This window comes from Hipposideros armiger, unplaced genomic scaffold, assembly GCF_001890085.2.
Source record: "Hipposideros armiger isolate ML-2016 unplaced genomic scaffold, ASM189008v1 scaffold_132, whole genome shotgun sequence".
NCBI lineage: Eukaryota > Metazoa > Chordata > Mammalia > Chiroptera > Hipposideridae > Hipposideros > Hipposideros armiger.
In genome coordinates, this window is record NW_017731482.1 from 3,622,318 (window position 1) to 3,638,875 (window position 16,558).

Sequence of the window (16,558 nt, forward strand, 5' to 3'; positions counted from 1 at the left end):
CCAGGGCCTTGTGAGCTGCCTAAACGACAGGGGCACAGAAAGCAGACAGCGGATCCTGGGTGCAGGGGAGATATGCCCGCACAGGGGGCTGACAGGGTGAGGTAGCTGTGGACCATGGATGCCGCCTTCCTCCGCTCCCACCTGGCCTGCAAACCTGGCTCCTGCTGGACCCCGTGCCTCCTGAAGCTTCCTAACAGCCCACTGAATTGAATGAGCCTGGTGACCTGGCACTGTAGGCTGTCTGTGACTGGGCAGGCAAGGGCCTCCCCTCTCCCTGGAACCTGCCGGATGTTCTGATGACCTAGTTGGCAGCTGTGTCCATGTTTGGCTGAAAACAGGAATTTCAGCCTCACTGGGGGTCTTGGCCAGGTGAGCAAACACTCCTGTTTGCCAGGAAAAGGGGTCAGGAGTCTGGGGGGCTCCCGCCTGGATGGGAGGCCCACAGAGCCCTGGGCTGAGCTCGGCCCCTGCTACTGCCTTCCTTTAGGCCTTTGCTGAGCATCTGTGTGCCAGGGTGTTGAGTCACATGCCCTCTCACCGCCCAGCCCCATCCGTGAAATAGGCATTAAAAATTTTCCTTTGGATAGTAGGAGCTGGGAGGTGAGAGGTCCCATCCCAGAGAAGCTGGGTTGGAGAAATCTCTAGGATGCTTGGGTGGGTGGGGGGAGGGGGAGCAAAGCATCACTGAGCTGAAACTAGAGAGAGAGAGGAGGTTGGCACCTGAGGGGGCAGTATCTGGGTGTTGGGCAGCTGGAGGTGGGGCCATATGAGGATAAGCACAGGGGCCTGCAAAGTGGAGGGTGGGGAAGCCACTCACTTCCCTCTAGACTGCTTCAGAGCCCCTCACCTGCCCCACCCTACATGAGGTGGCCCTTGTTCCCTTCCCCAGGCCCCACGGCCCATACCCTTACCCCCCAACTCCCTTTTAGAAGCCAAGGTGTTTTTCTGGGCCTTCCTGGCTCTTTTTCTAAGTTCAACCTTGAGCTGCAGCCTGCCCACTTATTCTCAATTCTCCAGCCCCTGGGAGACCTTTAGCTCTAGTGGGGATGGCCTCTGCGTATCAGGGTAGCAGGACTAGATGGTCAGGAGAGATTGGGGCTGGAATAGAGATGTGGGCATCGTCAGAGGTTTGTGGTGGCTATGACAACGAGGGTGATGACATTCCCAAAGGAAGAGGGCCTGGGATGGGAGTCCTGGTGGTCACTAGTCAGATGGTTCCAGGCATATAAGCAGATGAGCACTCAGCAGACCCTGAAAAGGAGTGGCCTGAGAGGAAGGTGAAAAACATACGTGGATCCTAGATGCCTTGGAAAGCATGCCTAGGGGAGGACGCGGGTGATGAGGAGGATATGGGTAAGGGGCCCCCATAGCTGAGAGGTCAAGGAGGTGCAGATTGAAAAGTGCATGGAGTTTTTTCAAAGGTACCCTCTCTGGCCTTAGCCAGGGCAGTGTAGGGTGCCGAGGGGCTGAAGGCAGCCTGGATGGGTTGAAAATGGAGCGGAGAAAAGGGAAGCTACTTCACTGAGAAATTTACCAATGAAGTATGTGAAGGACAGGGAAAGTAGTTTAAGGGTCTTTTTACTATTTTTAAGATGGGTAGAACTTGAGCACAGCTGAAGTCTGAGAAGAAATTACTAGAGAGGAGGGGCAGAGGGGGTGAGCACAAAGGGCCAAAAGTGCTCCTCCATGTCTCAGTGATGGGGGTGGGGAGCAGGGTGTGTTGAGTGTGAAGGGATGTGATTGGGGCTCAGGCCCCCAGATCCAGGGTGATGATGACCCAGAGCCTTAATCTCCCACCCAGCAGTCCCCCCCTCCACCACCCCCCCGCACCCCAGGGTTTGCCATGAGGGTTCAAAGACCATAATGGAAGAGGAGGAAAGCAGGGTTTGCGTGGATGTGATGGCGCCGATTACCTGCAGCAAGGAAGAGGCTGGCAGGCTGCATTGTTTATGCAAAATTATTTTTTAATACATTCATGTGGGTTATACAAAGAGCTGGTCCCAAGGCCTAGGCTGTGGCCTGGCTCCTGGAAGGTGAGAGCAGCATTACGTAGTGTTTTCAAAGATCAGGCATGGAGGGGCCTGCACCTGCCTCCAAGCCCGAGAAAGAGTGTTTGTGTGCAGTGAGCACCTGTGGTCATGATCCCAACCAGGGCTGGCCTGGGCTGCCTGCCAGGCCCCCAGGGCCCTAGGCTGAGACCAGGCCCCCAGGTTCCAACCCTGGCTCTACCATCGACTCCCTGAGTCCTTGACCCTCACTGGGGCTCAGTTTTCTTATCTGTAAAATGGGGCAGAAAGGGGGGCGTTTTCATTGTTTCACACTTTCCCAAGCACCACCCTGAGCCAGGCAGCAGCCAAGCATAGGTGGGAAGTGAAGACAACAGCAAGAGGGCATGGGCTGATCCCAGGGCTTCCTTTCTTCCTGGACAGCCCATTAGTCCATGGGTATGTGGGACCAGGGGTTAAATCTGGAGGCATTTTTCTACCTATTTTTCTAGGAGAAAAAAAAAAAGTCCCTGCAGGATGAGGACCAGAAAGATAATTTGGAGCCAGCATTATCTTGTGATGTGACAGCTGTGAGGGAAGGAAACCACACAGGTCCAACCCCCAACCCCACCCCTGCGACACCCCCAATGCAGTCTGAATCGACTGTTTTCACAGGCACTGCCAGCAACTTGTACATCTCTGAGCAAGTCCCTATCTTCCTAAGCCTCAGTTTCTCTATCTGTGCAATGGGGAGGTTGGACTCAATGAGCTCCAGGCTGTGCTCATTGGATAAAGAGGGAATGCAAGAGCAAGAAGAGAAAACAGGGGACCCACACCGGCCTGCAAAGGAGGGAATGAGGGAAACTGAGGCAGAGAAGGAGAGGGCCTGTGGCTGCCTGTCTCCTCTTTGCCTGCCTCGGGGAGAGGAGGGAGAGGCGCAGGTGGGGATACACAGCACAGGATGCTCCTTGGCCTTGTTCCAGTGATGTGGGGCCACTTTCCTGTCCACCTGACAGCCTGCAGCCCGCACAGTGGCAAAGCTCAGGTCCTGACATCAGGAGGATGAGTCTGAATCTCAGTGATGGCATTTCTTAGCTGGGGCACCATGGAGGGAGACTTGGAGCCTCTTTCATAAAACAGGGTAAAATACCAACCTCAGAGGGTTGTCATAAAGTGGCAGATGTGGGCTTGAGTTTGTTACAGCTGCCAAGCCTGGAGCAAAACAGAACCAGAGCCCTAAGGCTCTAACTCCTGCTTCTCCAGTTGGGGTGGGACTGGGATGGAGCAAGGGGCCTGGGCAGGGAGTGGGGGCTAGGGTAGTATTTGGGCCAGTGTGTGCAACACAAGGGTGCCAGGTAGGAAAAGAGCCTGTCCAGTGCAGGAAAAGAAATGGTCCAGTGTCGGCCGGAGCCCAGGGTGACAGCCTCTTAATCAGGACCTGCTGGAGCTGCTGCAGCCCGCCCAATCGTGCTAGATCCAAGAGGCACTCATGTGGCTCCAGTTCTCTTCCGGTCACAAGCTCTTCATGTTCCAGAGAAGCTGAAAGTCATTATCAGAATATGTGACAAATAGCCTGCTTGCAAATGTCTCAGACGAATCCTCTCGGTCTTGACCCTCCCCGGCCCTGTCTGGCCTGGCTGGGCAGGACTCTCCCTACTCAGCTGGCGCAGCTTAGCTTTGGAGCCCTGGGCTCCACACTCTGTGTGGTCATTGCATGGCTTTGCGACCCCCTCCCCACCCAGATTGGGAGGTGCATGAGGGCAGGGATGTGTCTCCTTCATCGATGGTGTCCCCAGTGCCCAGAGCAGGGTGTGGCACAAAACAGATGTCTGGTGAAGGTTTGTTGATCCCATGGGTCAACCTCATTTTCTATCACTCCTGAAGCTGCACAACTTCCGGGTTCCACAGCTGGATCACAAGTGCCACCTGGAAGTGGGTTGCCTTACGATGCAGCGGGGTGCAGGAAAAGGAGACCTGGGCTGGGATTTAGAGACCAGGGTTCTGGGACCCTGGTTCACTCTGTGACGCCGGGTCAATCCCCACCCTTCCCTGTGCCTCTAGCTCCCGGCTGAGGTGTTCTGCAGCCCCAGCCTCTCTAGGCTTTATACTGTTGGTTGAACTTCGGCCGGCGGACGCAGCAACAGGTGGCCAGCGTGGTGAGGATGATGGCAGAGACCAGTGCGAAGGTGAGGATGATGATGAGGTTGACATTCTTGAGCTCCCCCTTCTCACAGTCCTCAGGACGCACGTGGCTCAGGGACACCTCCTCTTGGGAGTGGAAGCGGCAGATCAGGTCCTGGGTGGCATCCACGTCCACACGGCCCTGGTGCAGTTGGGCCGCCAGCCAGCCATTGCCGCAGCAGCTGAGAGGATTCCCCTGTAGGTAGAGGCGCCGGAGGCTGGTCTCTAGGCCGCCCATGGCACTGCCCGGCAGGAGGCTGAAGCTGTTGTTCCTTAGGTCCAGAACCTCCAGGGACACAGCCTGGGTCCAGGCTGGCAGGCGGCTCAGGCGGTTCTCAGCAAGATTGAGCTGCTTGAGACAGCTGAAGCAGGGCAGGTCCACCTGTAGGACCTCCAGCCCATTGCCCTGCAGGGCCAGGACCTCTAAGGAGGCCTCCAGGCCTGCCAAGGCCCCTGTGGCCACATCCAACCCTGGGTTGGCAGAGAGGTCCAGCTCGGTAAGTGGCGTGTGGAGGAAGGCACCTGCCCTGAGTGTCTCCATCTCATTGTCCACCAAGTTCAGGATGCGTAGGGAGGAGATTCCAGAGAAGGCCACACATCCTGAGGGTCCCGGCTCACCTGGCCCCCCACAGGGGCTGACCTGGTTCCCCTGCAGGTTAAGTCTATGCAGGCTGGCCAGGCCAGCAAAGGTATATGGGGGCAGGGCCTGCAGGGCGTTGTCCTGTAGGAGCAGTGTCTGCAGAGACCCCAAGACTCTGGAGCCTAACTCCAGTGTCTCTATCGCATTGTAGCTGATGTCCAGGAGCACAAGGCAGGGCAGGGAGCCCGCCTGCTGAGCCTCAAAGACGTGCAAGCAGTTTCGGCTGAGGTTCAGAAAGCGCAGGGAGGTCAGGTGCTCAAGAAAGCCCTCTGGGATGAGGTCAATCTCATTGTAGCTCAAATCCAGATTCAAGAGCTGGGAGAGGGGGTGGGTGCTGGTATTACGGCTGGGGTTCGAGAGGGGCAAGGCTGACCAGCCCTCGGAAGGTGCGTGGATGGCCTCACTGCCCTGGGGTGGCCCCGCAGGGAGCCGGATGAGGTTGTTGGACGCATTCAAGTAGATGAGTCTCGGGAATGTGGCCAGGTCAGGGAAGTGGAGCAGTTTGTTCTCCCGCAGGTCAAGCCAGGTGAGCTGGTATGCAGCCTGGGGCTCTGGGGCCGTCTGAAAGGCCTCGATACTGTTGCAGCTGAGGTCCAGCACCCTCAGCTGCTGGAGGCTAAAGTCAGAGATGCAGGTGAGGGAGTTCCTGGAAAGGTTGAGGTGGGCCAGGTGGGGCAGGGCCTCAAAAGCGCCATCCTCTATGTCCATCAGCACATTGCTGTGTAGATCCAGCCGCTCCAGTGCAGGTGTGCCCCAGAAGGTCTGGCGGGAGAGGCGTGTCAGGCTGTTCTCTGCCAGTGTGAGGGTGCGCAGGGCGGGTGCCTCCCCCAGCAGCTGCTCCACCAGCTCGCTGTACAGGCTGTTCCCAGACAGGTCCAGGGACATCACGTGCGGCAGGGGGCCAAGACCACCAGTGCTCAGCGCCAGGCGGTTGTGGGCCAGGTTGAGGTGCTCCAGATGGGACAGGGCCTGGAACACACCTGGCTGGAGGAAGCTGATCTCATTGGAGCTCAAATCCAGGTGACGAAGCGTCGTGTAGAAGCCCAGGGGCAAGGCTAGGATGCTCCGAAGCTGGTTTCCAGACAGGTCAAGGGCCTCCATGTCCCGCGGAAGCACGGAGGGGACCTGGAGTAGGCCAAGGCCCTGACACAAGACCTCCTTGTCTACCTGCGAAGAGGGAGGCAGGGAAAGCAGCAGGCATCAGTGGCTGTGGTAGCAGCTGGAACCAGGCACATGCCTCCAGGAAGGACGACTTGAGCCCCAGACAGGCTAGGCTAGACTTCTCCCCTGGCTTCCCAGGCAGAATACTCAATATACCTCCATCCCAGCCCAATCATCCCATTTCTAATTGATCTCCATCCCACTCCCTGCCCTGTCTGTGGCACCCAGTATAGCATGACATCAGAAAGGGACTCAAGGAAGCTTTGATGGGTAGACAGACAGAGAGATGATAGACAGATAGAAGGATAAATGAACTAACAAATCCTCTCTGAGCTTGGGTTTCTTAAATAGAGGTGATCATATTTGATGGGCAGGCTATTGTGAAGACCCAGTGAGACCATGGGTCTGAAAATTGCTAAACAAAATCTAAAATACTGGAAGAGTGCTGGGGAAGGATGAGTTACTTACTGGATAAGAAATCAGAGTGGTAATGTGACTTGATGGGGCTCACATAGCAAAATCATAGTCTTGTCATCACAGAATGTGGGTTGGCACCCTGGGCATCCTTCCCCTGTCCCCTCCCTCTACCCCATCTCTAGGGGCTGATATGGACCGGGTGCCATGGGAAGTGAAGCCACTGATGGAGGTGTGTGTGGGTAATGGCAGAAGGAAGGAGTGTAACTAAGGAAGGCAAGGTCTGGGACCTGGAGCTGTGCCCCCATGGAATGAGGGCTTGAATGAGATCTGAGGAAGGGAGGCTGAAAATTGATGACAAGAGTGCAAACTGCATTTTTCCCTTTTGGAAACATTTCCCCCAAAGTGGGTTAATCTAGTCTAACACCAGCTGGGTAAATGTAGCTATCTAGGCCGATAAAAGGAACTCAGGATGGGGAACCAGGAAGCCTGGGTCCCAGCTTGGCCCTGCTCTTCTCTGGCTCTGGGTCACATTAGAAGATACGTTCCTAAGTTTCCTGTGAAATGGGATAACAATCAGTACAGGGTATTACGGGAGGCTCTAAGATCACCCAGCTACTGAGCAGAGCTGGGATTCGAACCGAGGTCTTTTAAGAGCCAACCTTTTAACAGCCTTCTACCCCATGTGCCTTCCGGGGCCAGAATTCTTTCCGTGCAGATGCAGCCTCCCTCTCGTCTTCTCCAGCATACCAGGAACCCCAGCCTTTCCCAGCCAAGGCTCTGACTTTTCCCACCGCCCAGCTCAGGCCCAACTCCTGCCCCAGCTTCTAGCTCCATTGATCCCTTCTCACCCATCCACCAGCCAGATGCCTGGCAACTACTCAGAAACTCTACTCTGACCAAGCTAGCCTCTGCTTAAACTCCTCCAGGGCAAAAAGTCCAGGACCCTCAGCAGGGTTCAAGGCTGTTTGTGAACCCTGTTGACCTGTTCTCTCTCCTTCCAACCCCACTCTAGCCCAGCCCACGTGCAGTGACCATACCTGACCGTGCCCATTGTACCCTCCCATGCCCACCCCTGGTCCTCCTCCTTGCTGTTCCCTGTGCTAGTTATGCCCTCCCCAATCAGATCCGAATGGTGAATTCTGCATGCTGAGCTCCGGGGTCTCTCCACCAGGAAGCCTTCCCTGACTGCAGGGCAAGTCAGTGCCTCCTCCAGGTTCTCACGGCCTCTGTGCTTCCTCTGTCATAGCTTTGGCCCCTGAGTTGTGACTGTCTGTGTGGGGACCTGCTAGACAGTGAGCTCAGAGCCAACAGGGACTGGTTTAGGTGATGTGGATGCCTTGGGCCTGGCCCACAGAAGGTGCTCAGTAAATCCTTTTAATGAATGAGTCTCAGATATCACCGGCTTAGTCAAGTCCTGAGGGATTGATTCAATCACCTTTCTGAAAGGAAAGAAAAGGGATGATCCATATGTTCAGACGAAAGTCAAAGACTATTAGAGCAAAAAGGGTCCAGCCCACCCACTTCCCAGATGGGGAGACTGAGCCTGAAGATGGCAATGTCCTGCACCCGTTATGGTGTCAGTGGCTGAGCCAGCAGGGCAGGAATACCAGCCTGGGGGGCTCCCTCCTGCCTGGCTCAGCTCTTGGCTTCCTCCCAAGAGCCCCAAGGTGAGGAGGGGAGAGGAACAGACTGCTCCCCACCAGGCATCTGCGTTCCTCTTCCTGCTCCATGCAGCACAGTGACTGGCCTACTCAGAGGCCCAGGGATACCTCTGCCGTAGAGCATCCACGTTAACTGGAAACCTACCCCGGCCACCTCGCCAGTCTTGCCTGGCTCCTTGACCTTTCCTCCCCCGCAGCCTCTTAGCCAGCTGTGGCCACTAGGCATGGCCTCCTCATCCTGTCCTCAGCTCCTGGACCACCCCGACTAGAGGAGGAACAGCAAAATGAACACGAACACATTGACTGCCACTAACGATGGAGCGCTAGCTCTGTGTCAAGATTGTGCCGAACACATAGATCCCTTGCCTTATTTAATCTTCAAAGGCACATTTACCCCATAGGAAATGTGCCCTAAATAAGGCACGTTTACCCTAAGGGAATCAAGGCTCAGTGGGGTAGGCTGCCCCCAAATCAGATAGTCAGAGACTCAAAGCTACTGTTAGGTCCTTATCCTACTGGTGTCAACCAAGTTCTGAGCACTGGCCCTCAGCTGGCTGATCACCCAGGTTGAGTCCTTCAGCACAGTAAGTAACGGCAGCTACCACTTCCTGAGCATTTACTGTGTTGGGGTCACTGTCCTGTGCATTATGTTATCCCGTATGCAAGCCCACACCCCATATGCAAGCCCATACCCCATTTCACCTCTGGATACTCAAAGGCTTCCTGGGGGACCAACCCCTGAGACTTAAGCTGGGACACAAAGCCGGCCAAGCACAGAGCCTAAGACTTGCTTTATGCCCAGGTGCCCAGGACCCCTGTCAGAGGCCCAGAGGAGGCTGCTGGTAGGCAGGGCTGCACTTGGCTGCCCAGCTCTCCAGTCCAGTCCAGGAAGGAGCTTAAACACCAGGGCAGCTCTCAGCACTCCATTTCCAGGGTGCCCACCACGTCCTAAGCGCCAAGCCTCCAGCACGACTGATTTACATGGGGAGGGGACTTGGGGGAACCTGCTCTTAGCCAAGTTTGGCGCATCCCCTGACAGCTCCCTGCCCAAGCATTCTGGGATGCCAGGATGCCACTGCGCCCTATCCGGGTTTTTTTTGGAGGGAAGAGGACTTGACACTCAACTCCATTTTACCACCTGATCATAGATGGAAAGCGGGGTAGGAGGAGTCACCCAACAGTGGGCAGCATAAGCTGGGTTCGAATCCTGCTCTGTTACTTCCTGTTTGTATAACCCTGGCGGGTCACAGCTCTTCGCTCAGCCTTAGTTTCCTCAGTTGAAAAGAGGAGTTCTGGGCAGGACAGAGGGAGAGACAGCCCTCAGCATGGTGCAGGCATTTCTCAAGCCCTGAACATGGGCCAATTTTCTTTTTTACTATTTTGAAAACCCTCGTAACTCCTTCCATGATAGTTCAGAAAGTGCTTCCCTGCCCACTATCTCATTTGCCCCAAATCCAAAGCTCACCCAGTTCTCCTTCCTGTTGGGTGGCCCAGGCCCTTCATCTCTCTGAGCCTATCTCCCCAGGAAGAATGTGGGGCTGCATTTGGTGACAGGTGAGGCCTTCTCTGCTTATTATTATGGGTTCTGGAGATCTCAGAAGGGCTCTGAAGAGCAAGAAGTGAGGTGACAACAGCAGGACACTAAAGCCCCAAAGAAGGGCCACTGGGTTCTCGCTGCCAGCACGTCCAGTCTCCAGAAGCAGATGCCCATTCTGTGTCATATGCTTCCAGCCCCAAGTCTAGGTGAGGCTGCCAGAGCTGCAGCCTTCAGTGGCTACTCAGCCTTATAAGGGAACCTAAGTGGTTCCTTTTCTCTGTAGCCCACAGGGTCACAGTAACTTTAGGGCTAGTCTCCCTGGCTCAGAGACTGAAAAAGGATCAAACTGAATTGAATCTGATCCCTGCCCTCAAGAAGCTTTTGGTCTGGCAGGTGAGACAGGCTTGGACCCATTTGTCAACTATGTCATGTGTTCAATATTGAAATGGAGGGAAGGTTGGGGTTGTGGAAACCCAGAAAAGGGAGCAAACAGAACCAGGTCAGCCTGGGAGGGATCAGGGGAGGCTTCCTGGAGGAGTCAGCATTTAACCTGGCAGTAATGAATGAGAGATCCCAGCAGGGATGTGGCATATGGATCCAAGTCAAAGAGCCTAGTTACAAAAGGGGATTTGTCCTCAGAAGGAACCCAGTACATAAGAGTCCTTCCCAGCTGGCCCACCCCCAATCTCCCCCCACCATATATCTATTCTATATTACCCAGCTGGACCCATTCCCTTGTGGGGGCAGCTTGGGAGAATAGAGTTCAATGTTGGCCCTACTGATCCTAGTTGAATGACTTTTGGACAAGTTACCTAACCTCTCCAAGCCTCAGTTTCCAACTCTGTAAAACGGGAATAACGGTACTTACCTGGCAGGATTAATAGTAAATAGGTATTTAAACATTCTAGCAGGTGCTCGTTAAATGCAAGGTTTAAATGCATTAAATGCATTCCCTTTCCCCTTCTGACTCCTTTAACTTCCTGGCTTCTGGGGATGCGACAGTAGGATACCCTAGGGCTGGGGGAGACGGAAGCTTACACTGCCTGAGCTTCTTACCATCTTACAAGACACCTTGTCTCCGTGTTGGGAGGTAGTCAGGCCCACGGTCACCACGGCCAGGAGCAGCAGGATCTGGTGGCTCATGGCTCTGCCTAGGGTGGGAAGGAAAGGGGAACATTGTAAAACCTTGGGCTCCTTCCCACTGCCAGCCCCCACCCTCTCATCCTGTCTGTGCCTGTCCTCAGGGAACCCCAGGCCATAGTTGTAGCTGGAATGAAGGTGCCATGAATGGGGCACCTTGTGAAGGGGGTAGGAAATGGGGCTGTAGCCCATCGCAAAGGGACTCCACAGCCAAGCCAAAGAGCTGGGCCATTCCCCACCTCCCCACCCCAGCGAGAATTTTTAAGCAATAGGTGATATGGTTAGATTTGGGTTTCAAAAGACCCCATCCGGTGGAAGACAATGTGGATGGGATGAGCAGGAGGCCAAGGGACCCTAAGGGCTGTCCTAGGCCAACCTCAGGGCTGGGATCGGATGAGATGGGGAGCTGGGCCTCTGATACCATTTCTACTCAAGCCACAAGCAGGTCACCCCATCCTAGCTCCTCAAGCCCCAAACAGAATTCCTCAACACTCTCACCCCCAACCCCAGACTTTTATTTTGCCCTATTTTTTTTTATTTTCTGATTCTCCAGTCCCTGCTATTGTTTGAAAGCTGGGCCTGGAGCCTTGACAGGAAGCCCCGCCAGCAGGCCTGCCCTGCCCCCAGCACTGTGGTAGTAAACTTCCCCAGGAGCATGCTGCCAGGCCTTTTACTTTCACTGAAGGTACCACAAGTGCCAGCAGAGAGGGACACTCAGGGGCACACTCAGGCCTGCTGAACCAGCCCTTCTCTCTATGAGCAGCCAGGGTGAGGTTGAGGGGGAGCACAGAGGCCCCCTCAGTAGGGTGGAATCCCAGTGTTGCTTGGGGCTCACTCACTAAGGACATGGGCCAAGTGCTAGGAATACACAGATCAATCCATTGATGGCATTCATTCATTCATTCATTCATTCATTTATTCATTCACACCTTTACTGAATGCCCTGTGCTGAGAACTGGGGACACAAATAAATGCACAGAAGTGACCATAATACATACAGAGCATTAAGAAAGAGGGACACATAAAGCCCTCTAAGAGCACTGAACTCAGGGACACCCAACCCTGACTGTTCCTTGTGTCTCCTCCACTTACCTGCTATGTGACCTTATGCAAGTCACTTCACTTCTCTGAGCCTCGGTTTCCTTTTCTGAAGTTAATGCTGACCCGCCAAGTTTTGTTAAAGATCAAATAAGATATATTCTATGAAAGTGCCACTTACAGAGCTCTTATTATGCACCAGGAAGTTTTCTTGATACTTTATATATATATATTAACTCATTTAATCCTCACAATAATTCAGTGATTTGGCTCCATGATTACTATTCCCATATTGCAGGCAGGGAAGCTGAGGCTCAGGGAGATTCAGTAACACATCCAAGGTCTAACAGCTAACAAGTCGGGCTCCTCGGTCTGCACCCTTAACCTCTACACTATAAGGTCTCTCACAGGTGCTGAACGGTGACTCTGAGGATGCTTTAGAAGAGGCATTTCTAGAACCTTTGAGGGCTGGGTCTTTACTCTTGGGACCCACTAGCATCCTTGCAATGAATTTTAAGTGAAAGTGGCTTTTCTGAGGTCCATTCTTGTTCACACAGGCAAGGGCCACATTGGTCTTTTAAGCCCTGTTCCTTGGGTTCCCCTCAGCATGGGCCTCTGCCCCCACAGCTGCTCTCTTCTCACCTGCATCACAGGTTGGGCTTTCACAGGAAATTTTGTTCTGCTGTTTAAAAAGCAGAACATCATCACCCATCTGAAAGCTGGTGTACTCAGAATTGAATGGAAACCCCTCGGTGGGGCCTCTGAGGCCCTAGGGGAATGTGCCGTGCCCAGCCAGCCCTTCTCTCCGGCTTCGTTTCTTCCTGTCCCCTCTCCCACTCTGGGTTCTGAAAGCCTCCTATCGCCTTTAGTTCTCAGAGCCCCTTTTCACGGACCCAAACCTTCACTTCCTCCCTTCTCTTGTGCTGAATACCTCCTTATTCTTTGGGTCTCAGCTTAGATGTCACCTCCTCCAAAAAGCCTTCCTGGTTCCCGAAGTCTGGGCTACATATTGGCCCCTCCTCCAGGTTCCCATAGCCCTTGGGCTTCCAGTAAGCACCGCACCAAGCACTCCGTGGTTTGTCCCCGCCCATCCCCCCCACTCCTATGTGAAGCACCCCTAGGGCAGAGGGGGCTCACTATCCTCTGGGACCCATCTCAAACCACCGGACAGGTGGGGAGGAAGCACTGAGAATTGACATGAGGTGTCTCGGTAACATGGTGACACATTTGTGAAAGCAGTTGTTCTACTTGACTCCCCCTGCCACATTCATTTCTCCCCCCAGCCCACTGCCCCCCCCCTACATTGGCCAGCCAGCAGGTTCTGTCTGCTCTCCCTGAGAAATAGCCCCCAGATCTGCCTACCTCCCTCCTCCATCATTGCCACACACTGAGGCACCACCATGACCCTGGGCCTCTACTACAGCAACACCCTGCTTCCACCCCGACGGCTTTCAGTCTGTCTTACACAGAGCAGCAGAGTGGTCTTGTCAAATCATAGATCAGATCATGACTCTCACTGCTTGAAAACCTCCAATATAGTCCAGGCTTTACACCTCTCCTCTCTGACTTCATCTGCCATTTGCCCTTCCCTCGCCAAACTCGAGCGTTCTAGCCATTCTTTTGGCCATTACTCAAACACAGCAAGTGCATTCCTGCCTCCGGGCCTTTGCCCTGCTGCTCCCTCCACCTGGAATGTTCTTCCTCAGAGCCGTACATGTTTCGTTGTTTTCCTCACATTGACCATTTCCTGATAATTAATTTTTTAATAGATGAGAACAGGGGTCTATTAAGTGGTGCTCACTAAAGATCTACTGAACAAAAATGGCAGAGCAAGGGGTAGAAGCTCTCCTGAAATGGGCTGAGGGGTGAGTGTGAGGTGAGGACTAGGAAGGGCCTGGCTTAGTTCTGACCTGAAGGCATTGCTGCTCAAAGGGGACCTCATTTCCCCCTCCTCTGCCTGCCAAATGCCACCGTACCCTCAAGGTGGGCATCAGAGCATCCAGCAGGGACCGTCCCTGCGGCAGTGGAACTCTGTCCTGGCATCTGACAGAAGGGGACCCCTCAGCTGTGGGCATCCATCAGCAGTGCCCAAGACACAGTGTGTAGAATTTGAGGGTGACTTGTTCTCAAGAGGGAGGACTGGGGTCACTCAGAAGCAGGCTCCCATCCAGACTCTACTGCTCCCCAGCCTGTTCCCTGGGGCGAGTCCCTTAACTCTTCAGTGCCTCAGTGTCCCATCGGTAAGGCAAGTAGCCTGGTTCCCGTTCTGCCACTGATTGCCCCAACCATTGTGATGCTCGAGATGAGACTAGCTGTGAAGGTGCCCTGGACACATATGGTCTTTCTAGCTGGTACAATGACCTGCAGGGCTAAGCAGCCCAGGCGAGGTGTGCTGAGGGTGGAGGCCCCAGGCCTGCGGACAAGTGGTGACAGAAGATATCCTAGGACTCTGACTGGAAGGGGAAGTGTTTAAAAAATATCTCTGTGTGTGTGTGTGTGTGTGTGTGTGTGTGTGTGTGAGAGAGAGAGAGAGAGAGAGAGAGAGAGAGAGAGAGAGAGAAATGGGGTGCGGCAATGCCTACTATCACAATAAGCTAACAATTTAAGGATGTTAGACACTCTTTAAGCACTTGACCTATATCATCTCACTTAATTCTCACAACCCAATGAAGTAATTACTATAATTCCCATTTTACAGATGAGAAAACTGAGGCTCAGGAAGATGAAATGGCTTACCCCATAGTTACCCAGCTCTTAAATGTTTGGGGATTTATAATAACTCAGGTCTACATGACCCAAATGCTGTGTTTTCTCCAGCAGGTGTTGAGTTGCCTGTCCCTATAGCACTGCCCTCAATTTGCCTATGAGGAAAACAGGCTCAGAGAGGTGACTTACCCAAAGTCACGTAGGCAGTAAATAGCAGAGTCGGGATCAGAATCCAGTCTGTCTACCTCCAAAGCAAATGTTTCCCTACACCAGGCCAAGATCTCCCTCTCTGACCCCCTCCAATGACACCCACTCCCAGTATCCACAAGCAGACAGGCTCACGATGCTGGGCTCTAGCTGTTCCTCCCGCCCCTTCTCTCAGCAGGGATCACTGGCACAGTGGGGTCCTGGGAGAGCTGCTGTGGACGCCCATACTGAGCAGTGAATCACTAAGGGCAGACATGTGCATCCCACGGGGGAATTGGACCTTAACCCAAAGGAATGTGGCTGTGATGGCAGAATTTCAGGCAGCCCAGGGTGGGGGTGGGGGTCCCTCAAATCTTACCACCCATGAGGAAGCCTGGCTTCAGAGCCCCTTGGAGAGAGGTGGGTGCACCCCCACCCTCTAGATGGGCAGGTTATCTGGTGCGGCGGAATGGCAAGCCCCACGCCGGGGCCTGGGTCAGGGGATAGTAGGAGATCCTGATTTAAATCCTGATCTGCCATTGACTAGCTATGTGTTCCCGCCAAGTGCTGGCCTTTCTGCCGAAGTCTTCCCATCTGTCAAATGGGAACGCCGGCCACGCCCTTCGCGGGAAAGATTCGTTGATACCAAGGAGCCTGAGAGACCTCTGGGGCTGAGGGTGGGTCAACCCTGGCTCCACGCGCGAGTTGGGGCGCGGCAGCGAGAGGGGGCTGCTGTGGGGTGGGGATAGGCGTCTGTAGCCCCAGACCAGCTCCACGACCTCTGCTCTAGAGGGGCGCGGGACAGCCGGTTCCCTAGGCGGCCGGCCAGCCTCGCCCGCTGGGCGGCTCCTACCTGGCTCAGCGCGGCCGCCGCTCCTCTCCCAGGCAGACCCGGTTCATTTTGCGCAAACCTGAGCCCTGGTCCCACCCCGTGCCAGATCCCGGGGTCACGGCCTGAAGAGGCGCACGGCCGCTCCACTGCCCCACGGGAGCCCGACCCGCGAGGGGGCGGCTCGGGCTCCAATTTAAATACCTCTCCCGCCCCACCACGCCCCCCTTCGGCCATGCCGCGGGGTCCTAGCGCCCGGCGCTCCCCAGAGTGACTTGGTTTATCTGGAACCCGCAAGGGAGTAAAGCATTTTCTTCACGCTGGAACCCTGGCTGAGAAGCGATGAATTGAAGGGTGAGGGATGAAAGGGCCGGGGGAGAGGGGTCGCTGAGGAAGCCGGAGGGGCGGGTAGTTCTAGGAGCCGCAGGTCCGCAGAGGAAATCCGGCCTGGCCCCGCACTTAGGGTCGACAAACAGGAGAAGTGAACGCGGGGCTGAACGCGGAAGGAAATGACCCTTCACTGGCCCTGGGGCGGCCACAGAGGGGGCTCCCCACAACTGCCGCTGCAGTCTCCTCTGGCGAGTCCCGGCAAATTATTTGCCCTCTGAATGCGGTCTAGTGTTCAGACCTGTCTCCAAACCTTAGGCAGCCCTGTGAAACGGTACCGTCCAAGTCCTTAGTTTTCAGATTGAGAAACTTGAGTTTAGGCATGGGGACAGCGAATATAAATAAAAACCAATGGCTTGAAACTAGTACGGTCGCCATTTATATTTTGGGAAACTGAGTCCAGGAAGGTTAAATGGCACATCCAAAGTCATACAGCCCAGTGAGCCCAATTCGTCCACAAAGCTAAATCCAGGCTAATCTGGGTGCCCTTTTCCAGGCACCATCTTGCTCAGGTTGGTTTAAAGTGCTGTGCAAAGTAGCATGGTGTTATTACTGTCTTTTACATCAAAGGTTGATATACATCTTCCCCAAAGCCACCCCCTCTTCTAGATGTGTTGGCCCTACCAAATCACAGGTACTGTGCCTTGCTGGGTATGGACTCAAGGATAGTGGTGCCTGGGTGAGGAGGGT

General features: G+C 54.5%; 1 protein-coding gene across 2 annotated transcripts; it reads right to left on the minus strand.

Moving 5' to 3' along the window:
• Nucleotides 1-1,959: 1,959 nt before the first annotated feature.
• On the minus strand, nucleotides 1,960-15,639 carry LRRC32 (leucine rich repeat containing 32). Of its 2 annotated transcripts, none has more exons than XM_019649313.1 (3): nucleotides 15,506-15,639; nucleotides 10,639-10,733; nucleotides 1,960-5,973 (listed from the first exon to the last, which is right to left on the minus strand). In XM_019649313.1, the coding sequence occupies exons 2-3, from the start codon at nucleotides 10,723-10,725 to the stop codon at nucleotides 4,081-4,083; spliced, it is 1,980 nt and encodes a 659-aa protein (XP_019504858.1). In that variant the 5' UTR covers nucleotides 10,726-10,733; nucleotides 15,506-15,639; the 3' UTR covers nucleotides 1,960-4,080. The 2 variants fall into 2 exon arrangements, with proteins under 2 accessions (XP_019504858.1, XP_019504859.1); XM_019649314.1 differs by lacking the exon at nucleotides 15,506-15,639 and adding an exon at nucleotides 14,656-15,498.
• Nucleotides 15,640-16,558: the final 919 nt, after the last annotated feature.